This window comes from Salvelinus fontinalis, chromosome 12 (genome assembly GCF_029448725.1).
Source record: "Salvelinus fontinalis isolate EN_2023a chromosome 12, ASM2944872v1, whole genome shotgun sequence".
NCBI classification, from domain to species: domain Eukaryota; kingdom Metazoa; phylum Chordata; class Actinopteri; order Salmoniformes; family Salmonidae; genus Salvelinus; species Salvelinus fontinalis.
This window is the reverse complement of record NC_074676.1, coordinates 57160467-57177188: the sequence shown is the minus strand read 5'-3', so window position 1 is coordinate 57177188 and position 16722 is coordinate 57160467. Positions and strand designations below refer to the sequence as shown.

Here is a 16722-nt window from a genome sequence, read left to right as displayed (position 1 = left end):
ATGCATCTCCTTACCATACGTGGTATTGTATTTTTTATTAAGCCCTTATAACATCAGCAGTTGTCATCAAGTGTTATAAGGGATTTCTCAGACTTAACTGATATTACAGCAGTCGATGGTGAAACTCCCAGAAGGAAAACAGTGGGTCAAATCTCATTTTTGATAGACTATTTCTAGATGTAATTAATAGACTATTTCTAGATGTAATTAATAGACTATTGGTGTATGGTATACTATATGACGAGTTTAGAATGTTAGGTAGGCTAAACAAAAGCTTTTTTTAATGGAAAACATTAACTCTCTGCTTCACAATAGCGCCCCAATCTCTTTCTAGTCACAGCATGCCATGTAGCTAATGACTCCATCTCCCCAACTGCTAACAACAACAAAAACGCTTTACACTACACAGGCAGATGTCTCTCTGCTATGTGCACGGTGCTGCTCCGCTCCGTTCTGCTCTGCAGTTTCCGATTGTACTTGCCCTGCCCCCTTTTCCCTCTGTGCACTTTGCGCTCTGCGGTCTGCGGTTCTGCTTTTCATCCCTGGGGGGCTCGGGAGTTCTCTCATTCCAACCATTCCAGTCTCAGCGAACAATCGGCCCTCAGTTATTTAATAGCAGCGCGATCTCTCGCACCGCTCAGTCTGTTGTGAGATCTTCTCAGACGCACACCTTAGCAGCGCGCTCTCTCTCTCTCAGAGCAACAAATACTCTACATCATTTGCAGTTCCACTAAATTTTATTAGGATTAAATAATATACGCCGTGAACAACGTGCTTCCGTGGTGAGAATGTAAATTGGTAAGAATTTAATTTAGCTGTTTTTTTGGAATGAGTTGCTTTTACGCATGGTGGATAGGTCTTTCAAAGTAGTGTTATAGGCGAACATTCGGGGTTGTTCCTTTAAACTGGATTTGTTATAATAATGTTATAATATTTGCTTTTTAAATCCTCATTACATATATTTTATACTTTTATTTAAATGTTGGGAAGTAGGCTTTGGTCTGTGATCAAGTCTGAGACTGTATCTGCACTTTATTGACAGTGAGTTTAAATTGTTTTATTGGGCTATATGTTTTATTTCCCTAGTTGAGACTGGAATGTTATCAGATATGTGAAAGTCTAGCCTGTGCTCTACTCAGGCTATGTATGTTGACTATAGAGTTTATAGTATTTAGGCCCATGTATACAGTAGGCATGTATTATCCACACTGTTTAGATTGTAGAGTAAACATACATTTTGTCTTTCAACAAAGCCTCAATGAATGTGTGGCCTACATTTGATCTCTGTGCACGTCTTGGAAAGACCAAATCATTTGTAAACCCCCCCCCCCACACACACACACAAAACAGGACAAATCAGGCAATTTAATGTAATCTGAAAGGAAACTGTGTAGCTTGCAGCAGGAAATGCCTCAATATAATGATATCCAATAACTAAAATAAACATATCATTTTTTTTCTTCAATACTTCAGGATTTTGGCATTTATTATTTTTTATCAAAATAATACCTAGTAATATGGCTTGACAAGGTAATATAGGCCTATGCTATAGTTTACAGTGTGTGGTATGCTTGCATCTACATGCTGAAGTAAATGCTACTTCATTATAATAGACTATACTGAGTATCATGTACTTAGAAGCTTATACTTTTATTAATGAACAGCAAAAACCCAGAGGGGAATGTTGCAGGGGTTGTATTTATAATAAATATATTATAAATATTATAACTTTGGTGTTACTATGGGTATAGGGGTGGCAGGTAGCCTAGTGGTTAGAGTGGAGGGGTGGCAGGTAGCCTAGTGGTTAGAGTGGAGGGGCGGCAGGTAGCCTAGTGGTTAGAGTGGAGGGGTGGTAGGTAGCCTAGTGGTTAGAGTGGAGGGGCGGCAGGTAGTCTAGTGGTTAGAGTGGAGGGGCGGCAGGTAGCCTAGTGGTTAGAGTGGAGGGGCGGTAGGTAGTCTAGTGGTTAGAGTGGAGGGGCGGTAGGTAGCCTAGTGGTTAGAGTGGAGGGGCGGCAGGTAGTCTAGTGGTTAGAGCGTTAGACCAGTAACCGGAAGGTTGCGAGATCGAATCCCCCGAGCTGACAAGGTTAAAAAACAATCTGTCGTTCTGCCCCTGAACAAGGCAGTTAACCCACTGTTCCCTGGTAGGCCGTCATTGTAAAATAAGAATTTGTTCTTGACTGACTAGCCACGTTAAATAAAAAAAGTCTTAATTATAACGGCATTATAAGGCTTTATGTCAAATGCTACCAAATGTATTAGCTAGTTACTTGATTGAGCTAATTCTCTCATTGCTCCTCTATATAGATCTGTGGTTTATTAAGAAATCAAAACATCCATCTCTTCAACACACCCCTTCACTTATTTATTCTCTGATTGACTGAGATGAGAACTGCTGAGGAGCCTTCTGGCACGGTCCTGCACCGTCTAATCCAGGAGCACCTCCGTTACAGGAACTCCACAGACACCAGTACCCTTCTGGCCATCCAGCAGCAGGCCCTGCGTGGAGGTAGCAACAGCAGCGGAGGAGGCGCTAGCGGATCACCCCGCTCCTCCCTGGAGAGCCTGACCCAGGAAGAGTCCCAGTTCATCCACATGTCCACCAGACAGGACCCCCAGGGACAGGAGTACAAGGGAGACTACAACCACTGTGAGAGTGACTCTGTGTGTCACCTCTACCAGCTCCACAGACACGGAGAGGAGTTGCCCACCTATGAGGAGGCCAAGGCCCACTCTCAGTACCTGGCCTCGGTAGGGGCCCAGCAGGGTCAGCCTCAGCTTGGTCTGAGACCTGAGATGACGGATCACCAGGGAGATGTCCACTGGGACCTGAAACGGAAGCACGCCCGGAGCCTCAGTGAGCGTCTCATGCAGCTCTCCCTGGAGAGATCACGTGGAGACATTCAGCCTCTCAGCTCCTCTCACAGTTACCCTCAACTGTCTAATGGCCACTCTGGGCCTGTTGAACACCAGGGGACAGAGTTTCTCCAGTACCCTGATCAGAGGGGACCTCCCCCAGACTACCCCTTCCTGGTCAAGCCTCCTGGATACATGCTCAGCCACTCACAGGAGACACCCGGACACTACCACCAGGACCCTCATCCCTCATTCCAATCACAGAACAGGTAAATATGACACACATATACCAATTATGGGTGCCAGACCAGTAATGACACCCTGTTTTCAATATGGGATGAATATAGCTTATATCCCAGTGACCCGATGTGTTTACAACCAAGATTTTTGTGAACGATACCGTTTCATACTAATGAGTCCCTCTCCTCTCCCCAGGTACGTACCTTCCCAGCCCCAGGCTGAGCTGGTTCGACACAGTGTCCACATGAGCCACAGCAACCCCAGTACTCACAACAGCAACCCCAGTACTCACAACAACACTGTCCAAATGGACCTGTTGAGGGAGAATGAGAGACTGAGGAAAGAGTTGAAGGGGTACAGCGAGAAGGCTGCCAGACTTCAGAAGGTGAGAGAGAAGAGACTCATTCCTTTTGGAACGCATCGTTGAGGTCCTTCTATATATATTTATTTTGATTTAACTAGGCAAGTCAGTTAAGAACAAATAATTATTTACAATGACAGCCTACCGGGGAACAATAAATGTCTTGTTCAGGGGCGAAATTACATATTTTTTACCTTGTCAGCTCGGGGATTCGATCTAGCAACCTTTCGGTTTCGGGTTACTGGCCCAACGCTCTAACCACTAGGCTACCTGCCGTCCCTACGCTCTAACCACTAGGCTACCTGCCGTCCCTACACTCTAACCACTAGGCTACCTGCCGTCCCTACACTCTAACCACTAGGCTACCTGCCGTCCCTACACTCTAACCACTAGGTTACCTGCCGTCCCTACACTCTAACCACTAGGCTACCTGCCGTCCCTACACTCTAACCACTAGGTTACCTGCCGTCCCTACACTCTAACCGCTAGGTTACCTGCCGTCCCTACACTCTAACCGCTAGGTTAGCTGCCGTCCCTACACTCTAACCGCTAGGTTACCTGCCGTCCCTACACTCTAACCACTAGGTTACCTGCCGTCCCTACTCTCTAACCACTAGCCTACCTGCCGTCCCTACACTCTAACCACTAGGCTACCTGCCGTCCCTACACTCTAACCACTAGGCTACCTGCCGTCCCTACACTCTAACCACTAGGCTACCTGCCGTACCTACACTCTAACCACTAGGCTACCTGCCGCCCCGTTTAACTTATACAGTCATTCTAATTCACATTTAACATGTACATTTTAGTAATTTAGGGGGTTTCCCGAGTAGAAACTCAGTAAGTCCTTGTGATCAGTGTGAAACAAAGCATTCCAACCATCTAATTTGCCCTTTAGGTTTGACGCTTGAGTCACTCTGTTCCTGCTGTCTTTATGACCCTTTCATTATACTGTTCGTTAAGTGGTCAGTGTTTAAGAAGATCACAGGGGCAGCTAGACTCGTCACCTGTAGAGAGAGAGATCACTCATTTTGACATTATTTTAGTCATTTAGCAGACGCTGTTATCCAGAGTGACTTACAGTCAGTGCATTTATCTCCATAAGATAGCTAGGTGGGACAACCACATATCACAGTCATAGTCAGTACATTCATCTTCAGATAGCTATGTGGGACAACCACATATCACAGTCATAGTCAGTACATTCATCTTCAGATAGCTATGTGGGACAACCACATATCACAGTCATAGTCAGTACATTCATCTTCAGATAGCTATGTGGGACAACCACATATCACAGTCATAGTCAGTACATTCATCTTCAGATAGCTATGTGGGACAACCACATATCACAGTCATAGTCAGTACATTCATCTTCAGATAGCTATGTGGGACAACCACATATCACAGTCATAGTCAGTACATTCATCTTCAGATAGCTAGGTGGGACAACCACATATCACAGTCATAGTCAGTACATTCATCTTCAGATAGCTAGGTGGGACAACCACATATCACAGTCATAGTAAGGACACTTTTCTTCAATAAAGCAACTATCAGCAAAGTCAGAGCTTGAAAGGGGAGGGGGTGAGGGGTGAGGCGGGGGTGAGGCGGGGGTGAGGCGGGGGTGAAGGGTGAGGCGGGGGTGAGGGGTGAGGCGGGGGTGAGGGATGAGGCGGGGGTGAGGGGTGAGGCGGGGGTGAAGGGTGAGACGGGGGTGAAGGGTGAGGCGGGGGTGAAGGGTGAGGCGGGGGTGAGGGGTGAGGCGGGGGTGAAGGGTGAGGGGTGAGGCGGGGGTGAAGGGTGGGTGCTGTGGGATTATGTAAGATACTTATTGAAGAGGTTTCAGATGTTTTAGGAAGATGGGCAGGGACTCTGCTGTCCTAGCTTCAGACGTAAGCTGGTTCCACCATTGGGATGCCAGGACAGAGAAGAGCTTGGACTGGGCTGAGTGAGAGCTGCCCTCCTTTAGGGGTGGGAGGGCCAAGAGACCAGATGTGGCAGAACAGAGTGCTCGGGTTGGGGTGTAGGGTTTGAGCATAGCCTGAAGGTAGGGAGGGGCAGTTCCTCTTCCTGTTCCGTAGGTAAGCACCATGGTCTTGTAGTGGATGTAAGCTTCAACTGGAAGCCATTGGAGTGTGTGGAGAAGGGGGGGGTGACATGGAAGAACTTGGGAAGGTTGAAAACCGGGAAGGCTGCAGCGTTCTGGATAAGTTGCAGGGGTTTGATGGCACAAGCGAGGGGAGCCCAGCCCATCAGTGGGATGGAGTAGTCCAGACGGGAGAGGACAAGTGCCTGGAGTAGGACCTGCGCCACTTCCTGTGTGAGGTAGGGTCGTACTCTACGGATGTTGTAGAGCATGAACCTACAGGAGCTAGTCAATGCTTCCTGTGGGAGGTAGGGTCGTACTCTACGAATGTTGTAGAGCATGAACCTACAGGAGCTAGTCCCTGCTTTGATATTTGCAGAGAACGACAGGGTGTTGTCCAGGGTCACGCCAAGGTTCTTTGCACTCTGGGAGGGGGACACCGTGGAGTTGTCAGCCGTGATGGAGATGTCTGAGCGGGCAGGCCTTCCCCAGGAGAAAGAGCAGCTCTGTCTTGTCAAGGTTGAGCTTGAGGTAGTGGGCCAACGTCCAAGCTTATAGACACCTGCCAGACACGCAAAGATGCATGTCACCATCTGCGTGTCAGAAGAGGGAAGGGAGAAATGTAGTTGGGTGTCATGCGCATAGCAACGATAGGAGAGACCATGTGAGGATATTTCAGAGCCGAGTGCCTTTGTGTATAGAGAGAAGAGGAGAGGGCCGTCCTCATAGCAACGATAGGAGAGACCATGTGAGGATATGATGAGTGACTTGGTTTATAGACAGAAGTGGAGAGGTCCTAGAATTGAGCCCTGGGGGACACCAGTAGCGAGAGTACGTGGTGCAGACACAGATTTCTCTCCACATCACCTGGTAAGAGCGACCTGCCAAGTAGGATGCAATCCAAGAGGTTAGGGTCATGAAGATTGTTCTGAGAGAGACAGCGAGAGAGTTGGTCCAAAACAACGTGGTCAAGCTCCTAGTACCCTTGATATACCTGCGTCCTGTTCATAGCAGCCTATCTGCTTGTAATATAGTTTAGTGACAATAATAGTTATGAGTAAACTATAATTTGATTATATAAGCATTAATAGGTTTATCTCTAAGCCCCTGTTGACAAAGGTGGTAGAGGTGGGTAGAGAAGTATAAACCGTGTGTGCGTTTGTGTGTGTGTGTCTGTTTGCCATTGCTGCATATCAGTGAGATTAGCCCTCTAGCTGTGCTGTAGCAGGAATGTGCACTGTGGATGGATCAGAGGGACATTCATTTCTAGTGACAGAGACATGTTTACTGGTTATTTTAGTGACAGACAGAGACATGTTTACAGGTTATATTAGTGACAGAGACATGTTTACAGGTTATTTTAGTGACAGAGACATGTTTACAGGTTATATTAGTGACAGAGACATGTTTACAGGTTATTTTAGTGACAGAGACATGTTTACAGGTTATTTTAGTGACAGAGACATGTTTACAGGTTATTTTAGTGACAGAGACATGTTTACAGGTTATTTTAGTGACAGAGACATGTTTACAGGTTATATTAGTGACAGAGACATGTTTACAGGTTATTTTAGTGACAGAGACATGTTTACAGGTTATTTTAGTGGCAGAGACATGTTTACAGGTTATATTAGTGACAGAGACATGTTTACAGGTTATTTTAGTGACAGACAGAGACATGTTTACAGGTTATTTTAGTGACAGAGACATGTTTACTGGTTATTTTAGTGACAGAGACATGTTTACTGGTTATTTTAGTGACAGAGACATGTTTACAGGTTATTTTAGTGACAGACAGAGACATGTTTACAGGTTACTTTAGTGACAGACAGACAGAGACATGTTTACTGGTTATTTTAGTGACAGAGACATGTTTACAGGTTATTTTAGTGACAGACAGAGACATGTTTACAGGTTATTTTAGTGACAGAGACATGTTTACAGGTAATTTTAGTGACAGAGACATGTTTACAGGTTATTTTAGTGACAGAGACATGTTTACAGGTTATTTTAGTGACAGAGACATGTTTACAGGTTATTTTAGTGACAGACAGAGACATGTTTACAGGTTATTTTAGTGACAGAGACATGTTTACAGGTTATTTTAGTGACAGAGACATGTTTACAGGTTATTTTAGTGACAGACAGAGACATGTTTACAGGTTATTTTAGTGACAGACAGAGACGTGTTTACAGGTTATATTAGTGACAGAGACATGTTTACTGGTTATTTTAGTGACAGACAGAGACATGTTTACAGGTTATTTTAGTGACAGACAGAGACGTGTTTACAGGTTATATTAGTGGCAGAGACATGTTTACAGGTTATTTTAGTGACAGACAGAGACGTGTTTACAGGTTATATTAGTGACAGAGACATGTTTACTGGTTATTTTAGTGACAGACACATGTTTACAGGTTATTTTAGTGACAGACAGAGTCTTGTTTACAGGTTATATTAGTGACAGAGACATGTTTACAGGTTATTTTAGTGACAGAGACATGTTTACAGGTTATTTTAGTGACAGAGACATGTTTACAGGTTATGTTAGTGGCAGAGACATGTTTACAGGTTATTTTAGTGACAGACAGAGACATGTTTACAGGTTATATTAGTGACAGAGACATGTTTACAGGTTATTTTAGTGACAGAGACATGTTTACAGGTTATTTTAGTGACAGAGACATGTTTACAGGTTATATTAGTGGCAGAGACATGTTTACAGGTTATTTTAGTGACAGAGACATGTTTACAGGTTATTTTAGTGACAGAGACATGTTTACAGGTTATTTTAGTGACAGAGACATGTTTACAGGTTATATTAGTGACAGAGACATGTTTACAGGTTATTTTAGTGGCAGAGACATGTTTACAGGTTATTTTAGTGACAGACAGAGACATGTTTACAGGTTATTTTAGTGACAGACAGAGACATGTTTACAGGTTATATTAGTGACAGACAGAGACATGTTTACAGGTTATTTTAGTGACAGACAGAGACATGTTTACAGGTTATTTTAGTGACAGACAGAGACATGTTTACAGGTTATTTTAGTGACAGAGACATGTTTACAGGTTATTTTAGTGACAGAGACATGTTTACAGGTTATTTTAGTGACAGACAGAGACATGTTTACAGGTTATTTTAGTGACAGAGAAATATTTACAGGTTATTTTAGTGACAGACAGAGACATGTTTACAGGTTATTTTAGTGACAGAGACATGTTTACAGGTTATTTTAGTGACAGAGAGAGACATGTTTACAGGTTATTTTAGTGACAGACAGAGACATGTTTACAGGTTATATAAGTGACAGAGACATGTTTACTGGTTATTTTAGTGACAGAGACATGTTTACAGGTTATTTTAGTGACAGAGACATGTTTACAGGTTATTTTAGTGACATAGACATGTTTACAGGTTATTTTAGTGACAGAGACATGTTTACAGGTTATTTTAGTGACAGACAGAGACATGTTTACAGGTTATATTAGTGGCAGAGACATGTTTACAGGTTATTTTAGTGACAGACAGAGACATGTTTACAGGTTATTTTAGTGACAGACAGAGACATGTTTAATGGTTATTTTAGTGACAGAGACATGTTTACAGGTTATATTAGTGACAGAGACATGTTTACAGGTTATTTTAGTGACAGAGACATGTTTACAGGTTATATTAGTGACAGAGACATGTTTACAGGTTATTTTAGTGACAGAGACATGTTTACAGGTTATTTTAGTGACAGAGACATGTTTACAGGTTATTTTAGTGACAGAGACATGTTTACAGGTTATTTTAGTGACAGAGACATGTTTACAGGTTATATTAGTGACAGAGACATGTTTACAGGTTATTTTAGTAACAAAGACATGCTTACAGGTTATTTTAGTGACAGACAGAGACATGTTTACTGGTTATTTTAGTGACAGAGACATGTTTACAGGTTATTTTAGTGACAGAGACATGTTTACAGGTTATATTAGTGACAGAGACATGTTTACAGGTTATTTTAGTGACAGAGACATGTTTACAGGTTATTTTAGTGACAGAGACATGTTTACAGGTTATATTAGTGACAGAGACATGTTTACAGGTTATTTTAGTAACAAAGACATGCTTACAGGTTATTTTAGTGACAGACAGAGACATGTTTACTGGTTATTTTAGTGACAGAGACATGTTTACAGGTTATTTTAGTGACAGAGACATGTTTACTGGTTATTTTAGTGACAGAGACATGTTTACAGGTTATTTTAGTGACAGACAGAGACATGTTTACAGGTTATTTTAGTGACAGAGACATGTTTACAGGTTATTTTAGTGACAGACAGAGACATGTTTACAGGTTATTTTAGTGACAGAGACATGTTTACAGGTTATTTTAGTGACAGAGACATGTTTACAGGTTATTTTAGTGACAGACAGAGACGTGTTTACAGGTTATATTAGTGACAGAGACATGTTTACTGGTTATTTTAGTGACAGAGACATGTTTACAGGTTATTTTAGTGACAGAGACATGTTTACTGGTTATTTTAGTGGCAGAGACATGTTTACTGGTTATTTTAGTGACAGACAGATACATGTTTACAGGTTATATTAGTGACAGAGACATGTTTACTGGTTATTTTAGTGACAGAGACATGTTTACAGGTTATTTTAGTGACAGACAGAGACATGTTTACAGGTTATATTAGTGACAGACAGAGACATGTTTACAAGTTATTTTAGTGACAGACAGAGACATGTTTACAGGTTATTTTAGTGACAGAGACATGTTTACAGGTTATTTTAGTGACAGAGACATGTTTATAGGTTATATTAGTGACAGACAGAGACATGTTTACAGGTTATTTTAGTGACAGACAGAGACATGTTTACAGGTTATATTAGTGACAGAGACATGTTTACAGGTTATTTTAGTGACAGAGACATGTTTACAGGTTATATTAGTGACAGACAGAGACATGTTTACAAGTTATTTTAGTGACAGACAGAGACATGTTTACAGGTTATTTTAGTGACAGAGACATGTTTACTGGTTATTTTAGTGACAGAGACATGTTTACAGGTTATTTTAGTGACAGACAGAGACATGTTTACAGGTTATATTAGTGACAGAGACATGTTTACAGGTTATTTTAGTGACAGAGACATGTTTACAGGTTATTTTAGTGACAGAGACATGTTTACAGGTTATTTTAGTGACAGAGACATGTTTATAGGTTATATTAGTGACAGACAGAGACATGTTTACAGGTTATTTTAGTGACAGAGACATGTTTACAGGTTATTTTAGTGACAGAGACATGTTTACAGGTTATTTTAGTGACAGACAGAGACATGTTTACTGGTTATTTTAGTGACAGAGACATGTTTACAGGTTATTTTAGTGACAGACAGAGACATGTTTACAGGTTATTTTAGTGACAGAGACATGTTTACAGGTTATTTTAGTGACAGACAGAGACATGTTTACAGGTTATTTTAGTGACAGAGACATGTTTACAGGTTATTTTAGTGACAGACAGAGACGTGTTTACAGGTTATATTAGTGACAGAGACATGTTTACTGGTTATTTTAGTGACAGAGACATGTTTACAGGTTATTTTAGTGACAGAGACATGTTTATAGGTTATATTAGTGACAGACAGAGACATGTTTACAGGTTATTTTAGTGACAGACAGAGACATGTTTACAGGTTATATTAGTGACAGAGACATGTTTACTGGTTATTTTAGTGACAGAGACATGTTTACAGGTTATTTTAGTGACAGACAGAGACATGTTTACTGGTTATTTTAGTGACAGAGACATGTTTACAGGTTATTTTAGTGACAGAGACATGTTTACTGGTTATTTTAGTGACAGAGACATGTTTACAGGTTATTTTAGTGACAGACAGAGACATGTTTATAGGTTATATTAGTGACAGACAGAGACATGTTTACAAGTTATTTTAGTGACAGACAGAGACATGTTTACAGGTTATTTTAGTGACAGAGACATGTTTACAGGTTATTTTAGTGACAGACAGAGACATGTTTACAGGTTATTTTAGTGACAGAGACATGTTTACAGGTTATTTTAGTGACAGAGACATGTTTACAGGTTATTTTAGTGACAGACAGAGACATGTTTACAGGTTATTTTAGTGACAGACAGAGACATGTTTACAGGTTATTTTAGTGACAGAGACATGTTTACAGGTTATTTTAGTGACAGACAGAGACGTGTTTACAGGTTATATTAGTGACAGAGACATGTTTACTGGTTATTTTAGTGACAGAGACGTGTTTACAGGTTATATTAGTGACAGAGACATGTTTACTGGTTATTTTAGTGACAGAGACATGTTTACAGGTTATTGTAGTGACAGAGACATGTTTACAGGTTATTTTAGTGACAGAGACATGTTTACTGGTTATTTTAGTGACAGAGACATGTTTACAGGTTATTTTAGTGACAGACAGAGACATGTTTATAGGTTATATTAGTGACAGACAGAGACATGTTTACAAGTTATTTTAGTGACAGACAGAGACATGTTTACAGGTTATTTTAGTGACAGAGACATGTTTACAGGTTATTTTAGTGACAGACAGAGACATGTTTACAGGTTATTTTAGTGACAGAGACATGTTTACAGGTTATTTTAGTGACAGAGACATGTTTACAGGTTATTTTAGTGACAGACAGACATGTTTACAGGTTATTTTAGTGACAGAGACATGTTTACAGGTTATTTTAGTGACAGACAGAGACATGTTTACAGGTTATTTTAGTGACAGAGACATGTTTACAGGTTATTTTAGTGACAGACAGAGACATGTTTACAGGTTATTTTAGTGACAGAGACATGTTTACAGGTTATATTAGTGACAGAGACATGTTTACTGGTTATTTTAGTGACAGAGACATGTTTACAGGTAATTTTAGTGACAGAGACATGTTTACAGGTTATATTAGTGACAGAGACATGTTTACAGGTTATTTTAGTGACAGAGACATGTTTACAGGTTATTTTAGTGACAGAGACATGTTTACAGGTTATTTTAGTGACAGACAGAGACATGTTTACAGGTTATTTTAGTGACAGAGACATGTTTACAGGTTATTTTAGTGACAGAGACATGTTTACAGGTTATTTTAGTGACAGAGACATGTTTACAGGTTATTTTAGTGACAGAGACATGTTTACAGGTTATATTAGTGACAGAGACATGTTTACAGGTTATATTAGTGACAGAGACATGTTTACTGGTTATTTTAGTGACAGAGACATGTTTACAGGTTATATTAGTGACAGAGACATGTTTACAGGTTATTTTAGTAACAGAGACATCCTTACAGGTTATTTTAGTGACAGACAGAGACATGTTTACTGGTTATTTTAGTGACAGAGACATGTTTACAGGTTATTTTAGTGACAGAGACATGTTTACTGGTCATTTTAGTGACAGAGACATGTTTACTGGTCATTTTAGTGACAGAGACATGTTTACAGGTTATTTTAGTGACAGACAGAGACATGTTTACAGGTTATACTAGTGACAGAGACATGTTTACAGGTTATTTTAGTGGCAGAGACATGTTTACAGGTTATTTTAGTGACAGACAGAGACATGTTTACAGGTTATACTAGCTACAGAGACATGTTTACAGGTTATTTTAGTGACAGACAGAGACATGTTTACAGGTTATTTTAGTGACAGAGACATGTTTACAGGTTATATTAGTGACAGAGACATGTTTACAGGTTATTTTAGTGACAGAGACATGTTTACAGGTTATTTTAGTGACAGAGACATGTTTACAGGTTATATTAGTAGCAGAGACATGTTTACAGGTTATTTTAGTGACAGAGACATGTTTACAGGTTATTTTAGTGACAGACAGAGACATGTTTACAGGTTATATTAGTGGCAGAGACATGTTTACAGGTTATATTAGTGACAGAGACATGTTTACTGGTTATTTTAGTGACAGAGACATGTTTACAGGTTATTTTAGTGACAGAGACATGTTTACTGGTTATTTTAGTGACAGAGACATGTTTACAGGTTATTTTAGTGACAGAGACATGTTTACAGGTTATATTAGTGACAGAGACATGTTTACAGGTTATTTTAGTAACAAAGACATGCTTACAGGTTATTTTAGTGACAGACAGAGACATGTTTACAGGTTATTTTAGTGACAGACAGAGACATGTTTACAGGTTATTTTAGTGAGAGAGACATGTTTACAGGTTATTTTAGTGACAGAGACATGTTTACAGGTTATTTTAGTGACAGAGACATGTTTACAGGTTATATTAGTGACAGAGACATGTTTACAGGTTATTTTAGTGACAGAGACATGTTTACAGGTTATATTAGTGACAGAGACATGTTTACAGGTTATTTTAGTGACAGACAGAGACATGTTTACAGGTTATTTTAGTGACAGACAGAGACATGTTTACAGGTTATTTTAGTGACAGAGACATGTTTACAGGTTATTTTAGTGACAGAGACATGTTTACAGGTTATATTAGTGACAGAGACATGTTTACAGGTTATTTTAGTGACAGACAGAGACATGTTTACAGGTTATTTTAGTGACAGACAGAGACATGTTTACAGGTTATTTTAGTGACAGAGACATGTTTACAGGTTATATTAGTGACAGAGACATGTTTACAGGTTATTTTAGTGACAGAGACATGTTTACAGGTTATTTTAGTGACAGAGACATGTTTACAGGTTATTTTAGTGACAGAGACATGTTTACAGGTTATATTAGTGACAGAGACATGTTTACAGGTTATTTTAGTAACAAAGACATGCTTACAGGTTATTTTAGTGACAGACAGAGACATGTTTACTGGTTATTTTAGTGACAGAGACATGTTTACAGGTTGTTTTAGTGACAGAGACATGTTTACAGGTTATTTTAGTGACAGAGACATGTTTACAGGTTATTTTAGTGAGAGAGACATGTTTACAGGTTATTTTAGTGACAGAGACATGTTTACTGGTTATTTTAGTGACAGAGACATGTTTACAGGTTATTTTAGTGACAGAGACATGTTTACAGGTTATTTTAGTGACAGAGACATGTTTACAGGTTATATTAGTGACAGAGACATGTTTACAGGTTATTTTAGTGACAGAGACATGTTTACAGGTTATTTTAGTGACAGAGACATGTTTACAGGTTATATTAGTGACAGAGACATGTTTACAGGTTATTTTAGTAACAGAGACATGCTTACAGGTTATTTTAGTGACAGACAGAGACATGTTTACTGGTTATTTTAGTGACAGAGACATGTTTACAGGTTATTTTAGTGACAGACAGAGACATGTTTACAGGTTATTTTAGTGACAGAGACATGTTTACTGGTTATTTTAGTGACAGAGACATGTTTACAGGTTATTTTAGTGACAGAGAGAGACATGTTTACTGGTTATTTTAGTGACAGAGACATGTTTACAGGTTATTTTAGTGACAGACAGAGACATGTTTACAGGTTATTTTAGTGACAGAGACATGTTTACTGGTTATTTTAGTGACAGAGACATGTTTACAGGTTATTTTAGTGACAGACAGAGACATGTTTACTGGTTATTTTAGTGACAGAGACATGTTTACAGGTTATTTTAGTGACAGACAGAGACATGTTTACAGGTTATTTTAGTGACAGAGACATGTTTACAGGTTATTTTATTGACAGACAGAGACATGTTTACAGGTTATTTTAGTGACAGAGACATGTTTACAGGTTATTTTAGTGACAGAGACATGTTTACTGGTTATTTTAGTGACAGAGACATGTTTACAGGTTATTTTAGTGACAGACAGAGACATGTTTACTGGTTATTTTAGTGACAGAGACATGTTTACAGGTTATTTTAGTGACAGACAGAGACATGTTTACAGGTTATTTTAGTGACAGAGACATGTTTACAGGTTATTTTAGTGACAGAGACATGTTTACAGGTTATATTAGTGACAGAGACATGTTTACAGGTTATTTTAGTGACAGACAGAGACATGTTTACAGGTTATTTTAGTGACAGACAGAGACATGTTTACAGGTTATTTTAGTGACAGAGACATGTTTACAGGTTATATTAGTGACAGAGACATGTTTACAGGTTATTTTAGTGACAGAGACATGTTTACAGGTTATTTTAGTGACAGAGACATGTTTACAGGTTATTTTAGTGACAGAGACATGTTTACAGGTTATATTAGTGACAGAGACATGTTTACAGGTTATTTTAGTAACAAAGACATGCTTACAGGTTATTTTAGTGACAGACAGAGACATGTTTACTGGTTATTTTAGTGACAGAGACATGTTTACAGGTTGTTTTAGTGACAGAGACATGTTTACAGGTTATTTTAGTGACAGAGACATGTTTACAGGTTATTTTAGTGAGAGAGACATGTTTACAGGTTATTTTAGTGACAGAGACATGTTTACTGGTTATTTTAGTGACAGAGACATGTTTACAGGTTATTTTAGTGACAGAGACATGTTTACAGGTTATTTTAGTGACAGAGACATGTTTACAGGTTATATTAGTGACAGAGACATGTTTACAGGTTATTTTAGTGACAGAGACATGTTTACAGGTTATTTTAGTGACAGAGACATGTTTACAGGTTATATTAGTGACAGAGACATGTTTACAGGTTATTTTAGTAACAGAGACATGCTTACAGGTTATTTTAGTGACAGACAGAGACATGTTTACTGGTTATTTTAGTGACAGAGACATGTTTACAGGTTATTTTAGTGACAGACAGAGACATGTTTACAGGTTATTTTAGTGACAGAGACATGTTTACTGGTTATTTTAGTGACAGAGACATGTTTACAGGTTATTTTAGTGACAGAGAGAGACATGTTTACTGGTTATTTTAGTGACAGAGACATGTTTACAGGTTATTTTAGTGACAGACAGAGACATGTTTACAGGTTATTTTAGTGACAGAGACATGTTTACTGGTTATTTTAGTGACAGAGACATGTTTACAGGTTATTTTAGTGACAGACAGAGACATGTTTACTGGTTATTTTAGTGACAGAGACATGTTTACAGGTTATTTTAGTGACAGACAGAGACATGTTTACAGGTTATTTTAGTGACAGAGACATGTTTACAGGTTATT

General features: G+C 39.4%; 1 protein-coding gene across 2 annotated transcripts in view; it reads left to right on the top strand.

Moving 5' to 3' along the window:
* Nucleotides 1-564: 564 nt before the first annotated feature.
* The window catches only part of LOC129867625 (angiomotin-like 2a), a 34803-nt gene continuing 18645 nt past the window's right edge, over nucleotides 565-16722 (top strand). The window contains exons 1-3 of one of the 2 annotated variants that reach the window (XM_055941145.1): nucleotides 565-798; nucleotides 2454-3125; nucleotides 3292-3481. In XM_055941145.1, the coding sequence (XP_055797120.1) occupies nucleotides 2596-3125; nucleotides 3292-3481 (720 nt within the window). In that variant the 5' untranslated portion in view covers nucleotides 565-798; nucleotides 2454-2595. Of the gene's footprint in view, nucleotides 799-2307; nucleotides 3126-3291; nucleotides 3482-16722 lie in introns of both variants that reach the window. The other variant, XM_055941144.1, reaches the window with a different exon arrangement.